Raw genomic sequence first — 12,339 nt, 5'->3', positions numbered from 1 at the left:
TATATATATATTAGTGAGGCCTCGGGACAGTTCTGAGCAGGCTTCCAAGCAGAAAGAAGTCGGTAGGGCCTTTAATCAAATAGGACTTTCTTTAACTGACAGTGCATACAAGGGACCAGGAGATACCCTTGAAACCCGAGGACAAACACCTCCACACAAAAGGCAAAGATGACATCTGATAGCTCACCATTTTTGTTCTTGATAATGGCCCCACTGATATGGCGAGCTGGTTGCTATTGTGATAGTAAGAAGGATAAACTGTAAGACAACTGGAAGTTTATTCCTGGAAAAATCTGAGATTGAGATATTGCATCACAGCCGCCTATGATGCTAATAAAGTTTCCTAAGGATCTGTGAGCTGAGTGGTCTCTTCTCACTACAGTACCCAGGGACCAGCTACAAAGTTATCCCTCAATTCAAGCTGCATGGGCACTGAAGATCAGGAAATAATTTCATGCCTGCAAAGTAGCCTCCTTCTCCCTGATCTGGCCATTGTTCAAAAGCATTAACTGTTCACATGCCAGACCATACCCAAAGGGGTATCTGAGTCCTAGGAATTTCTGATACAAAGATTTTTAAGTTTCATCTTCGCCACCTCTTGTTTCCCTATTAAATTTGGATCACAGTGGTCTTAAGGCAAGTTTGGAAGCAAAGGTACAGCTCTCTTAGGTTTCCTAAATAGTTGCAATTTAAGCCTTGTATTGTCTTATTAAGTATGGAAAATCCGCTTGCCATGAATGCCTTACCGACACTCAAGCTCCACTTCAGCAACAGGCACAGTGATTTCCTTACCATACACATAAGAGATCCCCACAAGCTCAAAAATGGCAATGATGACAAGGGCATAGGAGGCAGCATAGGTGTCCACAAGCTGAAACATGTAAATTCCACCCTAACAGGAGAGAGAAACAACCAATATCAAATACGTCCTGGAGCCAGGCTATCTCTTCCCACGTTTAACAGCCAGTTATCTCAATCCTAAAAAGAGTCAGGTGCAAACAGGAGTCCATGTATCTCCCCTCTTTTCAATAGCAGTAACCTACACCTGGTCCAGCATGTAAGCTGGAGGCCTTGCTGTGTCAGCAAAGCAGTTCCTCAACAGGCTCCGAGCTAATCAATATAACAAGCACCAAAAAAAAGTGATTTAACATCTTATTCTTGGAAGGCAAAGGTCAACGTCTGAAGAAGTATATGTGAAAGCAGCCATATTGCTTTATTTTTGCTTTAAGCAATTGATCATATCCACCTATGTATCTGCATTCAGTTGACCCTCCGATGACCTTTAGGTATCTCTGGGTATTTCTCACACATCCCCATGTATCTCTACCTCACTCTTTAAGTCTCCCAACAATAAATAAGGTGCAGAGACCTTCACATTCCAATCCATTATTTTACAGAGGAAGAAATTAAAGCCCTGAGTAGTTAACTTGCTCAAGGCCACAGAGACAACAAAAGCAATATATATACTGAGTGAGTTAACACAATTTACCAAGACACTCAGGACTAGAAGAAACTGAAGTGGCTGTTGACTCATACATGACAGTAATTATCAGAAAATGTACCTAGTTGGTAAATAAAGATTTTTATGTATTCTGTTTTCTTTTTCCTAATTTTTTATTTACTTTTTTAGAGGCGGGGTCCCATGATACTGCCCGGGCAGGAGTATAGTGGTTGTTCACAAATGCAATCAGAGCACACTGCAACCTTGAACTCCTGGCCTCAAGCAATCCTTCTGCCTCAGCCTCCCAAGTAGCTGGGACTAGAGACATGCGCCACTGCACCAAGCCACGTATTCTATTTTCTTAAAGTAGGACACACCTGCCTTGTTGGCTCAATAAGGCTACATCTCAATTATGAGATACTAGAAGCATCACTGGTAGCCAAGATGACATATTTCCCTCTACAGTCAGAATCCCTAATGAACTGCTGCCATCTACATGGAAATGGCAGTGATTTGCCTTTGATTATAAGGTCTGAGAGCTGCTAAGGGTTGAAGGACAGATAGCCATTGGGGCCCCCACCCACCTATCCCCACCCCAAGCCTGTGCCCAGGAGGCAGCTTACCTGAGTGATCATTGGAAAACCCATGATGAAGAAACAAATGCAGCAGCCCAGAGTAAACACTGGCTTGTGTGTGCGCAGGTACTTGGGGAACTCGTCTGAGATGGAGGTCACTATGGTCTCGATGGTGGCAAACTGAAACCATGTCAGGAAATGAACATCTGAGTCAAATTGTACCACCCAGAAGGTACCCCCAAGCCCTTTGCATGTCCCATCCAGGAAAGCTGTATTTGTGTTAGGTTTGGTTTTTAGTATGGCATTCCCTCAAGGGGTCTAAAAGCCTCCTTGGGGTCCAGCCCACAAGGGCAGCCAAGAGAACCCAAGTAGGATGTGAGCTTTAAAATTGCACTTCCAACCCCAGAGACTTGCATTCATATTCACCCATTAGGACATTTTAAGTTTCATTTTGTATTCATGAGATGTAAATTCCTGTCCTCCAGTTTACCTTGCATTTGCTCTTCTACTTGAGGAAAAACCCTCTTTGCACCCAAGGACTAAACTCTGAGCACCTGTCAGCATGATCTGTGGTTGTCTCAGCCCCACAGCAATTTCCCTAAAATTGACTTCACATTATTTCTCATCCAGCCCTACAGAATTTGCTGTGGCAAAATGACACAAAGGCAGGAAGCACACAGACTAAAAATTGCCACATAGAACAGAGGGAGAAGGAAAGAGAGAGGACGACTCTCTTGCACCATTACGTGAGTACCCAAAATACAAGGTGATCCTGAGCCCTACGCAGGCACTTCAGCATCTCTAGATCTCTCAGGAGAAGCATTCAGACACCCCTAAGCCTACCGCTCTCCTGAAGGGTGAACCCAGGACCCAGAAGAGGGGGAGTCTTCAAGAGGAGTCTGGGATAGAGACTGATGGCAAAGGGGCTCACCATAGTGTCAAGTCCAAGAGTGAGGAGCATCAGGAAAAAGATGATGGCCCAGAATGGAGAGAGAGGCAGCCTGGTTAAGGCTTCCGGGTAAACCACAAATGCAATGCCTGGCCCTGGAAGGAACGAGACAGATGATTGCAGGCAGGCCCTACTCAAGGCCGCTCTTCCTGGAGCCCAGACGGCCTTCTCTCTGCTGAGATCCTCATTTATTATTTCTTATATGCTGCTTCCACTGTTTGTTATTTTTCACTCATCTCTAGCCATATCCTCAATTAGACCATAGGCTTCTTGAAGAAAAAGACCAAGGGAATTAGGTCAACAGCTAGGAGAACTCACAGGAGAGGCCTAAAAATAGTGTCTAAGCAGAGACTCAGAGGCAACTCTACTGGACTCCATGGCTAGGCTGTGTACCATGTATGTAGGATGAGAAACTCCATCTTCGTATTGGATGAATTAAGGAAAAATGTAATTAATTACCCTTTAGAGCAGTAGTACTCAACCAGCAGTGATTTTGCACCCCAGGGGATATTTGACAATGTCTGCAGGCATTTTTTTATTCTCAGGGGTAAGCTGGGGGTAGGGGTAGGATAACTACTGGCATCTAGTAGGTAGAGGCAAGGGATGCTGCTAAGCATCTTACAGTGCACAAGAGAGCTTCTTGCCAACAAAGAATTATCCTGTCTCAAATGTCAGTAGTGCAGAGGTTTGAGAATCCCTGCTCTAAAAGTTGGAACATGACCAGAATGACATTATTTCTTCCTTTAATTATTTTATGAAGTTTTGGGGTGCGTGTGCAGGACGTGCAGGTTTGTTACACAGGTAAACATGTGCCATGGTGGTGTGCTGCACAGATCAGCCCATCACCTAAGTATTAAGTCTAGGAAGAAATGCATTAGTATTTCTTCCTTTAACTACCCTTCCTCCTATTTAGTCCTCCAGGAGAAAACATTCACCTAAAATATGAATCTAACACTTTCAGGATCTTGCACTATTGGTATAAATGGTGCCAGTCCTAGTAGTTAGTTGGGTTGGTGGGGCGGTGCATGAAACATCATGTAAGGATTAAGAGAGTTCGGTCTCTAAGGGTCAGATCTGGTCCAAATCCATATTCCATGACTTACCATCTGTGCAACCCTAGACATACTGTTTAATTTCTGTAAGCCTCAATTTTGTCCATCTGTAAAATGGGGATAAAAATAGGACCTCATAAGGTAGTTACAATGAACAAATGAGAAAACGCGGATAAAACACTGAGCCCAGTACCCCCCACATCATCAACACCCACAGATTATTATCTTCTACTATGAGTGGACTATGAACTTGGAAGTTAGCGGTTCTGATTCAGGTTTACTCTAGAACACTTCATGTGGGTCTTGGTGGGGATGTCTGAGCGGCAGTTTTCTCTGCTATCATAAAACCCTGCCAGTCATTCTCCCTGCCTCATGGCCTCACTGGGAAGATTACTATAACCAAAGGTGGCTAAAGACACAGCAGTTGTGAATTTCCCTGTAAGTAGAAAACTAAATGATAATGGGCAGAGACAAGTGAATGTGGGCGCTGGGATAATCCACAGCCAGCACACATCTGCAGCCAGAAGTCGCAGCACCTAGAATGTTTATAACTCAAGCATAGCAGCACTTTTTTAAACTGGAATTTATCAGGTTGTTAGTTCCTGATATTGCCTAGGGCCTTGGTGTATTTAAAATATAAAGCTTCAAATGCCTGAGATTCCCCCACTTTATGCATTTATTGAACAGACTGTAGAGCCAGTCTCTGAAGGCTCCCTATGTGAACCATAAAAGAAAAGTCTGTATTAAACTAAAGTTCAAAATAGGTCTCAAATGCAGAACAACAAGGAAGTCAGTTTAATGCTCTTGCGACAGTCATGCCCATAAAGCCAACAAGAAGGTCTTGAAAGGCCACTACCAGAGGTCCTCAGCTGCTTACTTTAACAGGATTCCACCCTTTGGGCTTTACAGCTTTTTTAGAGGAAGGAAGTGATTTCAAAATATTCAGCCTGCTTCCATTTCAGCTGCCTCGCTAAAGCACCCAGGTGAAGGTGGAATTTGCAAGCTAAATTACAGCAGACTCTACTTACCCAAGGCTGATGGAGAGCGGAGTCATCTAGGGAATAACATCATTAGATGTTCAAGAGTATATGGCCAGTCTGATGGAGGCCAAGTTCTGCCTCTCTCCTCTCCCACTAGGTGGCAGTAGAGCCCAGTGACTGGAGTACAGGCTCTCTTCCTCATGGATTAAAAAACTGGTGGCCGGGTGCGGTGGCTCACGCCTATAATCCCGACACTTTGGGAAGCCAAGGCGGGTGGATCACAAGGTCAGGAGTTCAAGACCAGCCTGGCCAATATAGTGAAACCCAGTCTCTACTAAAAATACAAAAATTAGCCAGGCATGGTGGCAGGAGCCTGTAGTCCCAGCTACTCAGGAGGCTGAGGCAGGAGAATGGTGTGAACAGGGGAGGCGGAAGTTGCAGTGAGCCAAGATGGCACCACTGCACTCCATCCTGGGTGACAGAGCAAGACTCCATCTCAAAAAAGAACAAAAAACAAAAAAACTGGCTGTACCTCTTACTGGCAGAGGACTTAGGGGAGTCACTTGTTCTTTCTAGAAAAACTTTAATTTATCCACACAATGGAAATAGTAATAGTACCTACCTTTATAAAGCTTCTGTGAGAATTAAATGCATCAACACAAGTAAAAAGCTTAGAACAATGCCTGGACATACTAGGAACTCAGAAAACATAGACTATTATTGGTCTTGTGAAACGGGATCAAAGGGGCTCTGCATTTCAGTAACTTAAGCAGAGTCCCCAGAGATCCTACCATGAGAACCTCCTTTATCCTAGAGCGCCACTAAAGACACAGCAAGGGGCTCTGGTCAATGCAATGCATCAAGGCCCATAGCACAGCTTGGGTAGCCACTCTGCTGTGATAACTATTATAAATTGAATGAGCTCTCTGAGGATATGCCAGCTGGACTTCTGTGCCTGTGGGCAGAAGGATTGGGATACAGGTGATAGGCAGATGGCTGCATGGAAGTGGGGCGTCAGTGCTGTTTGAGAATGCTCATTTTGATCAGTAAGGTATCTGAACTATTAAGGGGCAAGGGAACCAAGGTAGTATTTCTAGTGCTCTGTTTAGCTGAGAGTTACCTACACCTGAGAATGCTAAATAAATATGCACATTTCTGCTTATCTACTCTGGTCTGAGTTTTTCTGCTGCTGGATAAGCATCTTTGTTTGGCTTCAGGATAGATTCTACACATGAGTCACTGCTCCATAGGTGGCAATGCATATGGTGGGGAGATGGCTCTGAAGGGCTAACTTCCCTGGAAGCTGCTTTTCTAGAGAAGATCCCCAAGAAGAACATGACCCCTTCCCTATGCCTATCATAAAAGCAAAAGACAGCCTGGTCTCTTCATCAATCCCACCCATCCTCAGCCCCTCAAAATTTTGATAAGACCAAGATTTCGGATGATCATTTTGGTAGAAATGCCTCTTTTAGAAGGGAGTGGTAAACTAAATCGAATAGTGTTCGGTCATTCAGGAGAACCTCTATTTGACTAAAGGTCAAAACTTAGTTACCAAAGTTGGGTCAGCAAAAATGGCCTGAATGTCTATATGCCAGTGTTGCCCAGCAAGGAGGAAATGGGGCTCGGGTTTAATGCAGACCTGACCCCAAATCTCTGTCCTATATTCTGCAGAGCCTCCATCATATCAAGGCAAGTAAGACAAGCCTGTAAAGCACATATAAAAATACATGCAGGTTCAGATGAGCAGGAAAGCTTCCCCAGTGGGTCTGGGAGAAGATCTCATGGACCCTCTCCTGTGGGAGATGAGGCCCACTGTCCCTGTGCCAGAGACAAGTATTAACACAACAGGTTAGAACCTGTTAGAAGTGCCCTTATCCTTATTCAAATCAAAGGAAGTGAAAAAACACTGGCAAGGAGAAATTTCAGAGGAAAACATGGGCAATTTGTTGGCTGCATTTTACATGCCAGATAAACAACATTCTATTTGAGTTTTTGCAATATCTCCCCAGAAATCCCTTTCCTGGAGCAGAAAAGAGTTCAGAATCGTTTACTAACCTGGCCCACATCTCAGGATTCCTAGTCTCTAGCAGGTTCGCCACTGGTTCCAAAACAACTCAGTAATGTCACAGAAAGTAAAATGCCTAAGATCTTCTAGAAAATGGGACAGAACCTATCTGCTCCAACCACTCTGCTAGGAGGAAATGAGATTACAGGACAGCTGGAAGTGACTCCAGTACCTCTAAGTACAAAACCTGTTTACCCTCTCACTTTCCCTCCCTGCCTCCCAGGGTATCTGAGAATTCTCAACCAGGAAGAGCCATTGCTTATCTCCTGGGGCCCCTCTAATTTAATGCATTGCTGCGGAACCAAACACCCCTCAGGGTTTCAGTCTCTCCAGGGAGAGATAATTGCACCCCTGGAACTTGCTGGCTCTTTAACTCTTTGAGGCCCCCGGTGTACTATCAGCATGAACTGGCGCAGTAATGAATTATCCTTAGGGAACCAGAAGAAATCTTAGTATCCAAAAAGGTGACATTTCCAGGGCTTAGTTCTCTCACCACATCTGAAACATTATCTGAGAATGGCAGTCAGCTGCTTGAAGGAAGATAACTGCCCAGACAAGCCTCTCACAGGTACACCCCTTGGTTGTCCAGGGCCATAGTCGTGCCCCACAGCATGAGGCACAGGACCAACACACTAGGCATCCCATAAATGTCTGAACTGAGAATGAGATCATAATGGTAAACAATAAACACAATGAAATCCCTTGATCACTGAAACCTACTAAATATCCAAATCCTTTGTGTATCCAGGCTGGGTGAAAATGAAGAGTTAAACTAAAATCTTGAACGTTCTCTCTGCAAAATGGTGTCCTAGTAATATGGATTAAATGAAATAAAAATGAAAGTTCTTTGTAAACTTGAAAACATCATACAAATGTTAGCCATTAATAAAAAAGATCATTTGGATAGAGAGTAAACATTTATTCCACATGCCTCTCCACCCACCCAGCACGATCCAACCTTTCTACCCACTGGGGAAAAAAATTGCCGGTCTGCATTGCTAACTAAGCAGAAGGCCCTGAAAGCACATTTGACCTAACAATCAGAAAAGTGCTTTGTAAGGAAAATGCTCCTCTGAAGTCAGTTCTCTCACTAAGCCTTGGTTTCAACAGGGCCCTCTGCAAGGAATGTCATCCTACAGCAGCCTGTGCCCACATCAGCTCCTGAGGCAATGGTTTGCCTAATAAATTCTCTACTCATACCTAACAGGCATAACCCTCACTTCTATAGGCTGGAGCTAAATTAAGAGGGGCAAGGTAAGAGGAAGGAGAGGAGACGAGAAGGAAAGGGGGCTTTTAAAGCAATCCCTCTAGTCAGAGACAAGCCAGTTCTGACTCTGCAGTGAGCTTCCTACTTGAGCCTTCCTCGGTCCCACTATACAGAAGGACCTGGGCTCCTCCACCCTCTATCCTGTTCCAGAAGGCCAACTTCCCAGCATAGTATAAATTAGGAGCTTGTGACATGGGCCTGGGACCTGCCCTGCAACAGCAGGGTAACAACTGTCCTGTACCTTGGTCTGCCACATTCTCAATGTTGACTTTGCGTTCATTGGCCATAAAGCCAATAACAGAGAAGATGACGAAGCCGGCAAAGATGCTCGTGGCACTGTTGGTGCAGGTTACAATTAGAGTGTCCCTGGAAAGAAGAGACCAGAGTTTTCCATTAGATGTGCTTCGTGAGTAGAAAGGAACAAGGGGAAGGACACATAAATGTGTGCCCACGTGTTTGCTTACACATGTTTCATATACATGTATGTTCATGTGCTAACCACAGGCTCCCTTGGACTCATTTAAAAAGCACCAAAAGGCTCAAAAGATATCCCCTAATAGCCCTGATTCAGGGCCTCTGGGCCAAAGCTCTGACTCCACATTCTATATAAGGGATCTCAACTCATCTGCTATGGTCTGAACGCCCCCCATCCCAAATTCATTGGCTGAAACTTAATCCACAATTTGATAGTATTAAGAGGTGGGGGCTTTAGAAAAGTGATTAAGTCATGAAGGCAGAGCCAATTCATAGGATTACTGCCCTTATAAAACAGGCTGAAGGGAATATGTCTGTCTCTTCCACCATATGAGGACACAGCAACAAGGTGCCATCTTTGAAACAGAGAGCAGCCCTCCAGACACTGAATGTTCTGGCACCTTGAACTTGGACTTCCCAGCCTCCAGAACTGTGAGCAATAAATGTCTGTTATTTATAGCCAAAAGTCAGTTAAAGATACAAAAATATAGGTAGATAGGAGAAATAAATTATAGTGCTCTACAGCACTGTAGGATGACTATATTGACAACCATCCCAGCTGGGCACGGTAGCTCATGCCTATAATCCCAGCACTTTGGAAGGCCAAGGCAGGTGGATCACCTGAGGTCAGGAGTTTGAGATCAGCCTAACCAACATGGTGAAACCCCATCTCTACTAAATACACACACACACAAAAAAAATTAGTGGGGCATGGTGGCACATGCCTGTAATCCCAGCTACTTGGGAGGCTGAGGCATGAAAATTGCTTGAACCTGGGAGGTGGATGTTGCAGTGAGCCGAGACTGGTCATTGCACTCCAGCCTGGGCAACAAGAGCAGAACTCCATCTTAAAAAAAAAAAAAATCATCCTATAGCATTATAAAATGACTATATTAACAACAATTTATTATATGTTTTCAAACAGCTAGAAGAACGAATTTTCAATGTTCCCAATACAAAGAAATGATAAATGTTTGAGGTGGTAGATATGCTAATTATTTGAGGTAGTGGATATGCTAATTACCCTGATTTGATCATTACACATTGTATACATGTACTGAAATATCACACTGTACTCCATAGATATGCATAATTACTGTGTGTCATTTAAAAATAATAAAAGCAAAAAATGTATAAAGAAAGAAAAACATGTTACTCAGTCTATGGCATTTCATTAGAGCAATATGAACAAACTAAGACATTGTTCCAGGGGCAGGGGTAAATCTGTCCATCAGAACAGAAATTGAGGAGATGGGGCCTTGGTCGGCTCCAGGACAGGAACTATGTGTGAGGGAAGAGAAGGCAGTGGGAAAGTCAAATGACCCTAAAATGTGAGGGTAGCCTGGAGTTGGGACACACAGGGTTGAGAAGGACAAAGGGGCAGGGGAGGGAAGAGAGCCCAGCAACTCTACCTTCATCGCAGAGCCTGCTGCTGGTAAGACAGCCAGGGTTTCCCAGCCTACCTTCAGTCATCCTGGTCTCAAATGTGAGGTCACGGCTAGATGGGTTACACTGGAACCCAGGGCTACACTGAAATCTTGGTTCTCCTGCCTTTTAGTGGCATGACCTTGAGCATTCCACTTCCTTTCCACTCTGATTTGAAATGGCAGCAATGAGTCTGTCCTAGGCTGTTGCCAGGACAGAATGAGATGATGCCTGTACCATGCAAAGCCTAGAAGTGTGCAGCAAATGATCCACCTTGACTGACCCCTTAGTTTACTGATGAGGAAATTGAGGTCCAGGGGAAGGTAATGGACTAATTAATAGTGTGGGCCAGGATGTGAATCTAGACTTTCCAGCTCTCAGCCTGGGTTATTTCTGCCACACCACACAGCCTCATTTCTAATAAAGAAGATAGCAATGCTTCACCTTTTAATGGCGTTCAGACTAACTTGGGTCAATGGTTAATGAGCAGTTGTGACCAAAGAAGTTCAAACACCATAGTCTGTTACTCAAGGCCATTATGAACTGAGCGGTATCTTCCTACCGTTCCCCAACCCTTATCAAATTCATATTTTGTCATCCTAATCCCTAGTATCTCAGAATGTGACTGTATTTGGAGAGATGGTCTTTAAAGAGGTAGTTAAGCTAAATGAGGTCATTAGAGTGGTCCCTGATCCAATGTGACTGATATGACTGGTGTCTTTATAAGAAGAGATTACACACAGAGGGAAGACCATCTGAAGGCACAGTCCATTGTATCCACAGATTAGGTAGCTCACAAATGACTATCACAGAACACAGCTGGCCGCACAGTGACCTCCAGAGAAACTTGCTTCCATCCTATAAATAGCCACTTGAGCCTCCACCATGTATCAGAGCCAGGTGTGTAAGTGAGGATCTAGGCCTTCAAAAGACAGTGCCTAGGCCTTAGCACCTGTTTTGTCCTAGGCCAGAGGCAAATCTCTAGCTCTCCCTAAGATGAAATGTGAGGATGTGACCTCAGGTGTCTGATAACTCAGTCCATTCTTCTGTCCCACTCACCAGCTATGCCCAGATCTTGTAGCACCTCTACATACCTGTAGCAGTTGTTGTGGAATTTGTTGTAAGAAGAGAGAGTAATCAGGCCTCCCCATGCAGCAGATAAAGAGAAGAAAATCTGAGTAGCAGCATCTTTCCATACCTGAGAGGCAAAAGGGAAAGAGATTCAAGATCCATAAAGGAGACTGGCCCCAGGGGAGGAGAGTCTCACACACCCAGTGCCATATCATGTTTCCAGGGGAAACATCAGGGACAAGATGACTCCTGACATCAACACCAATGAGAACATAAATCACTTGTGCTAGAAACTAAAGGCACAGTAAATTACCTGTGAGATTTTAACTTCCTCTATCATGGGTGAGGAACTCAAAAAACTACACTACATACCATGCTCATCTTTTCTCTCCTGTAAAGCTAAACGGAAGGGAGAGTCCTTCCTTTAGGTCAATACACTCTCAGAAAATAATTTACAACAGCAAAATATATTAACGGATGCAAAATCAAAACCTTTTTTAACTGACATTTCTGCGGATTACAACTGCTATTAAATTTCTGAAACTCTGTAGCACCAATCTTAGTAAAGCAACCTCTATGCCGCTGTAGACTTTATAGTGTCACGTCCTACCTGCCATTAAGTGGAGACTTTCTGTTATGTGCAATCAAACTCAATCCTAGCTATGCGTTCTTAACACACCCTGGAAAAGCAGAATTTTCTTTAAGGTGAGAAAAGTCAGTTCCCCTTCGACAATCACCCCCTCATTTGTGGTTTTTGAGTTGGAAATTTTAGAGTTAGATGTGCCTGTACAGAATATGCAAAGAGAAAGTTCAGCTTGTGCTGGCCCTGTGTGGGTGTATAAAAGTATTCAGATGTGTCTGAGCCCTTAAAAGATTCAGGTAAAAATATTTTTAAAATAGAATCGCTTGTGGTTTACACTAAATGCTGTTATTTTCCCACCAGCAAAACTACACTCTGACACTCTATAATTAGTAACAGATAAGTGGTGTGAGTTAGCCCAAAGCTATTAAGGGGATTTCATTATTCATTTTCAGCCTCT

General features: G+C 43.9%; 1 protein-coding gene across 2 annotated transcripts in view; it reads right to left on the bottom strand.

The window, feature by feature from the left end:
* Nucleotides 1-12,339, bottom strand: part of SLC6A5 (solute carrier family 6 member 5) — a 54,642-nt gene that overhangs the window by 14,137 nt on the left and 28,166 nt on the right. For both annotated transcript variants that reach the window (XM_017858395.1, XM_017858403.1), the window contains 5 exons: nt 11,323-11,426; nt 8,571-8,695; nt 2,948-3,060; nt 2,065-2,196; nt 793-892 (listed from right to left, as the gene is read on the bottom strand). In XM_017858395.1, the coding sequence (XP_017713884.1) occupies nt 793-892; nt 2,065-2,196; nt 2,948-3,060; nt 8,571-8,695; nt 11,323-11,426 (574 nt within the window). The remainder of the gene's footprint in view (nt 1-792; nt 893-2,064; nt 2,197-2,947; nt 3,061-8,570; nt 8,696-11,322; nt 11,427-12,339) is intronic.

The sequence above is a fragment of the Rhinopithecus bieti genome, unplaced genomic scaffold (assembly GCF_001698545.2).
Source record: "Rhinopithecus bieti isolate Rb0 unplaced genomic scaffold, ASM169854v2 scaffold_2350, whole genome shotgun sequence".
Lineage (NCBI taxonomy): Eukaryota > Metazoa > Chordata > Mammalia > Primates > Cercopithecidae > Rhinopithecus > Rhinopithecus bieti.
This window is presented reverse-complemented; position numbering and strand designations above follow the sequence as displayed.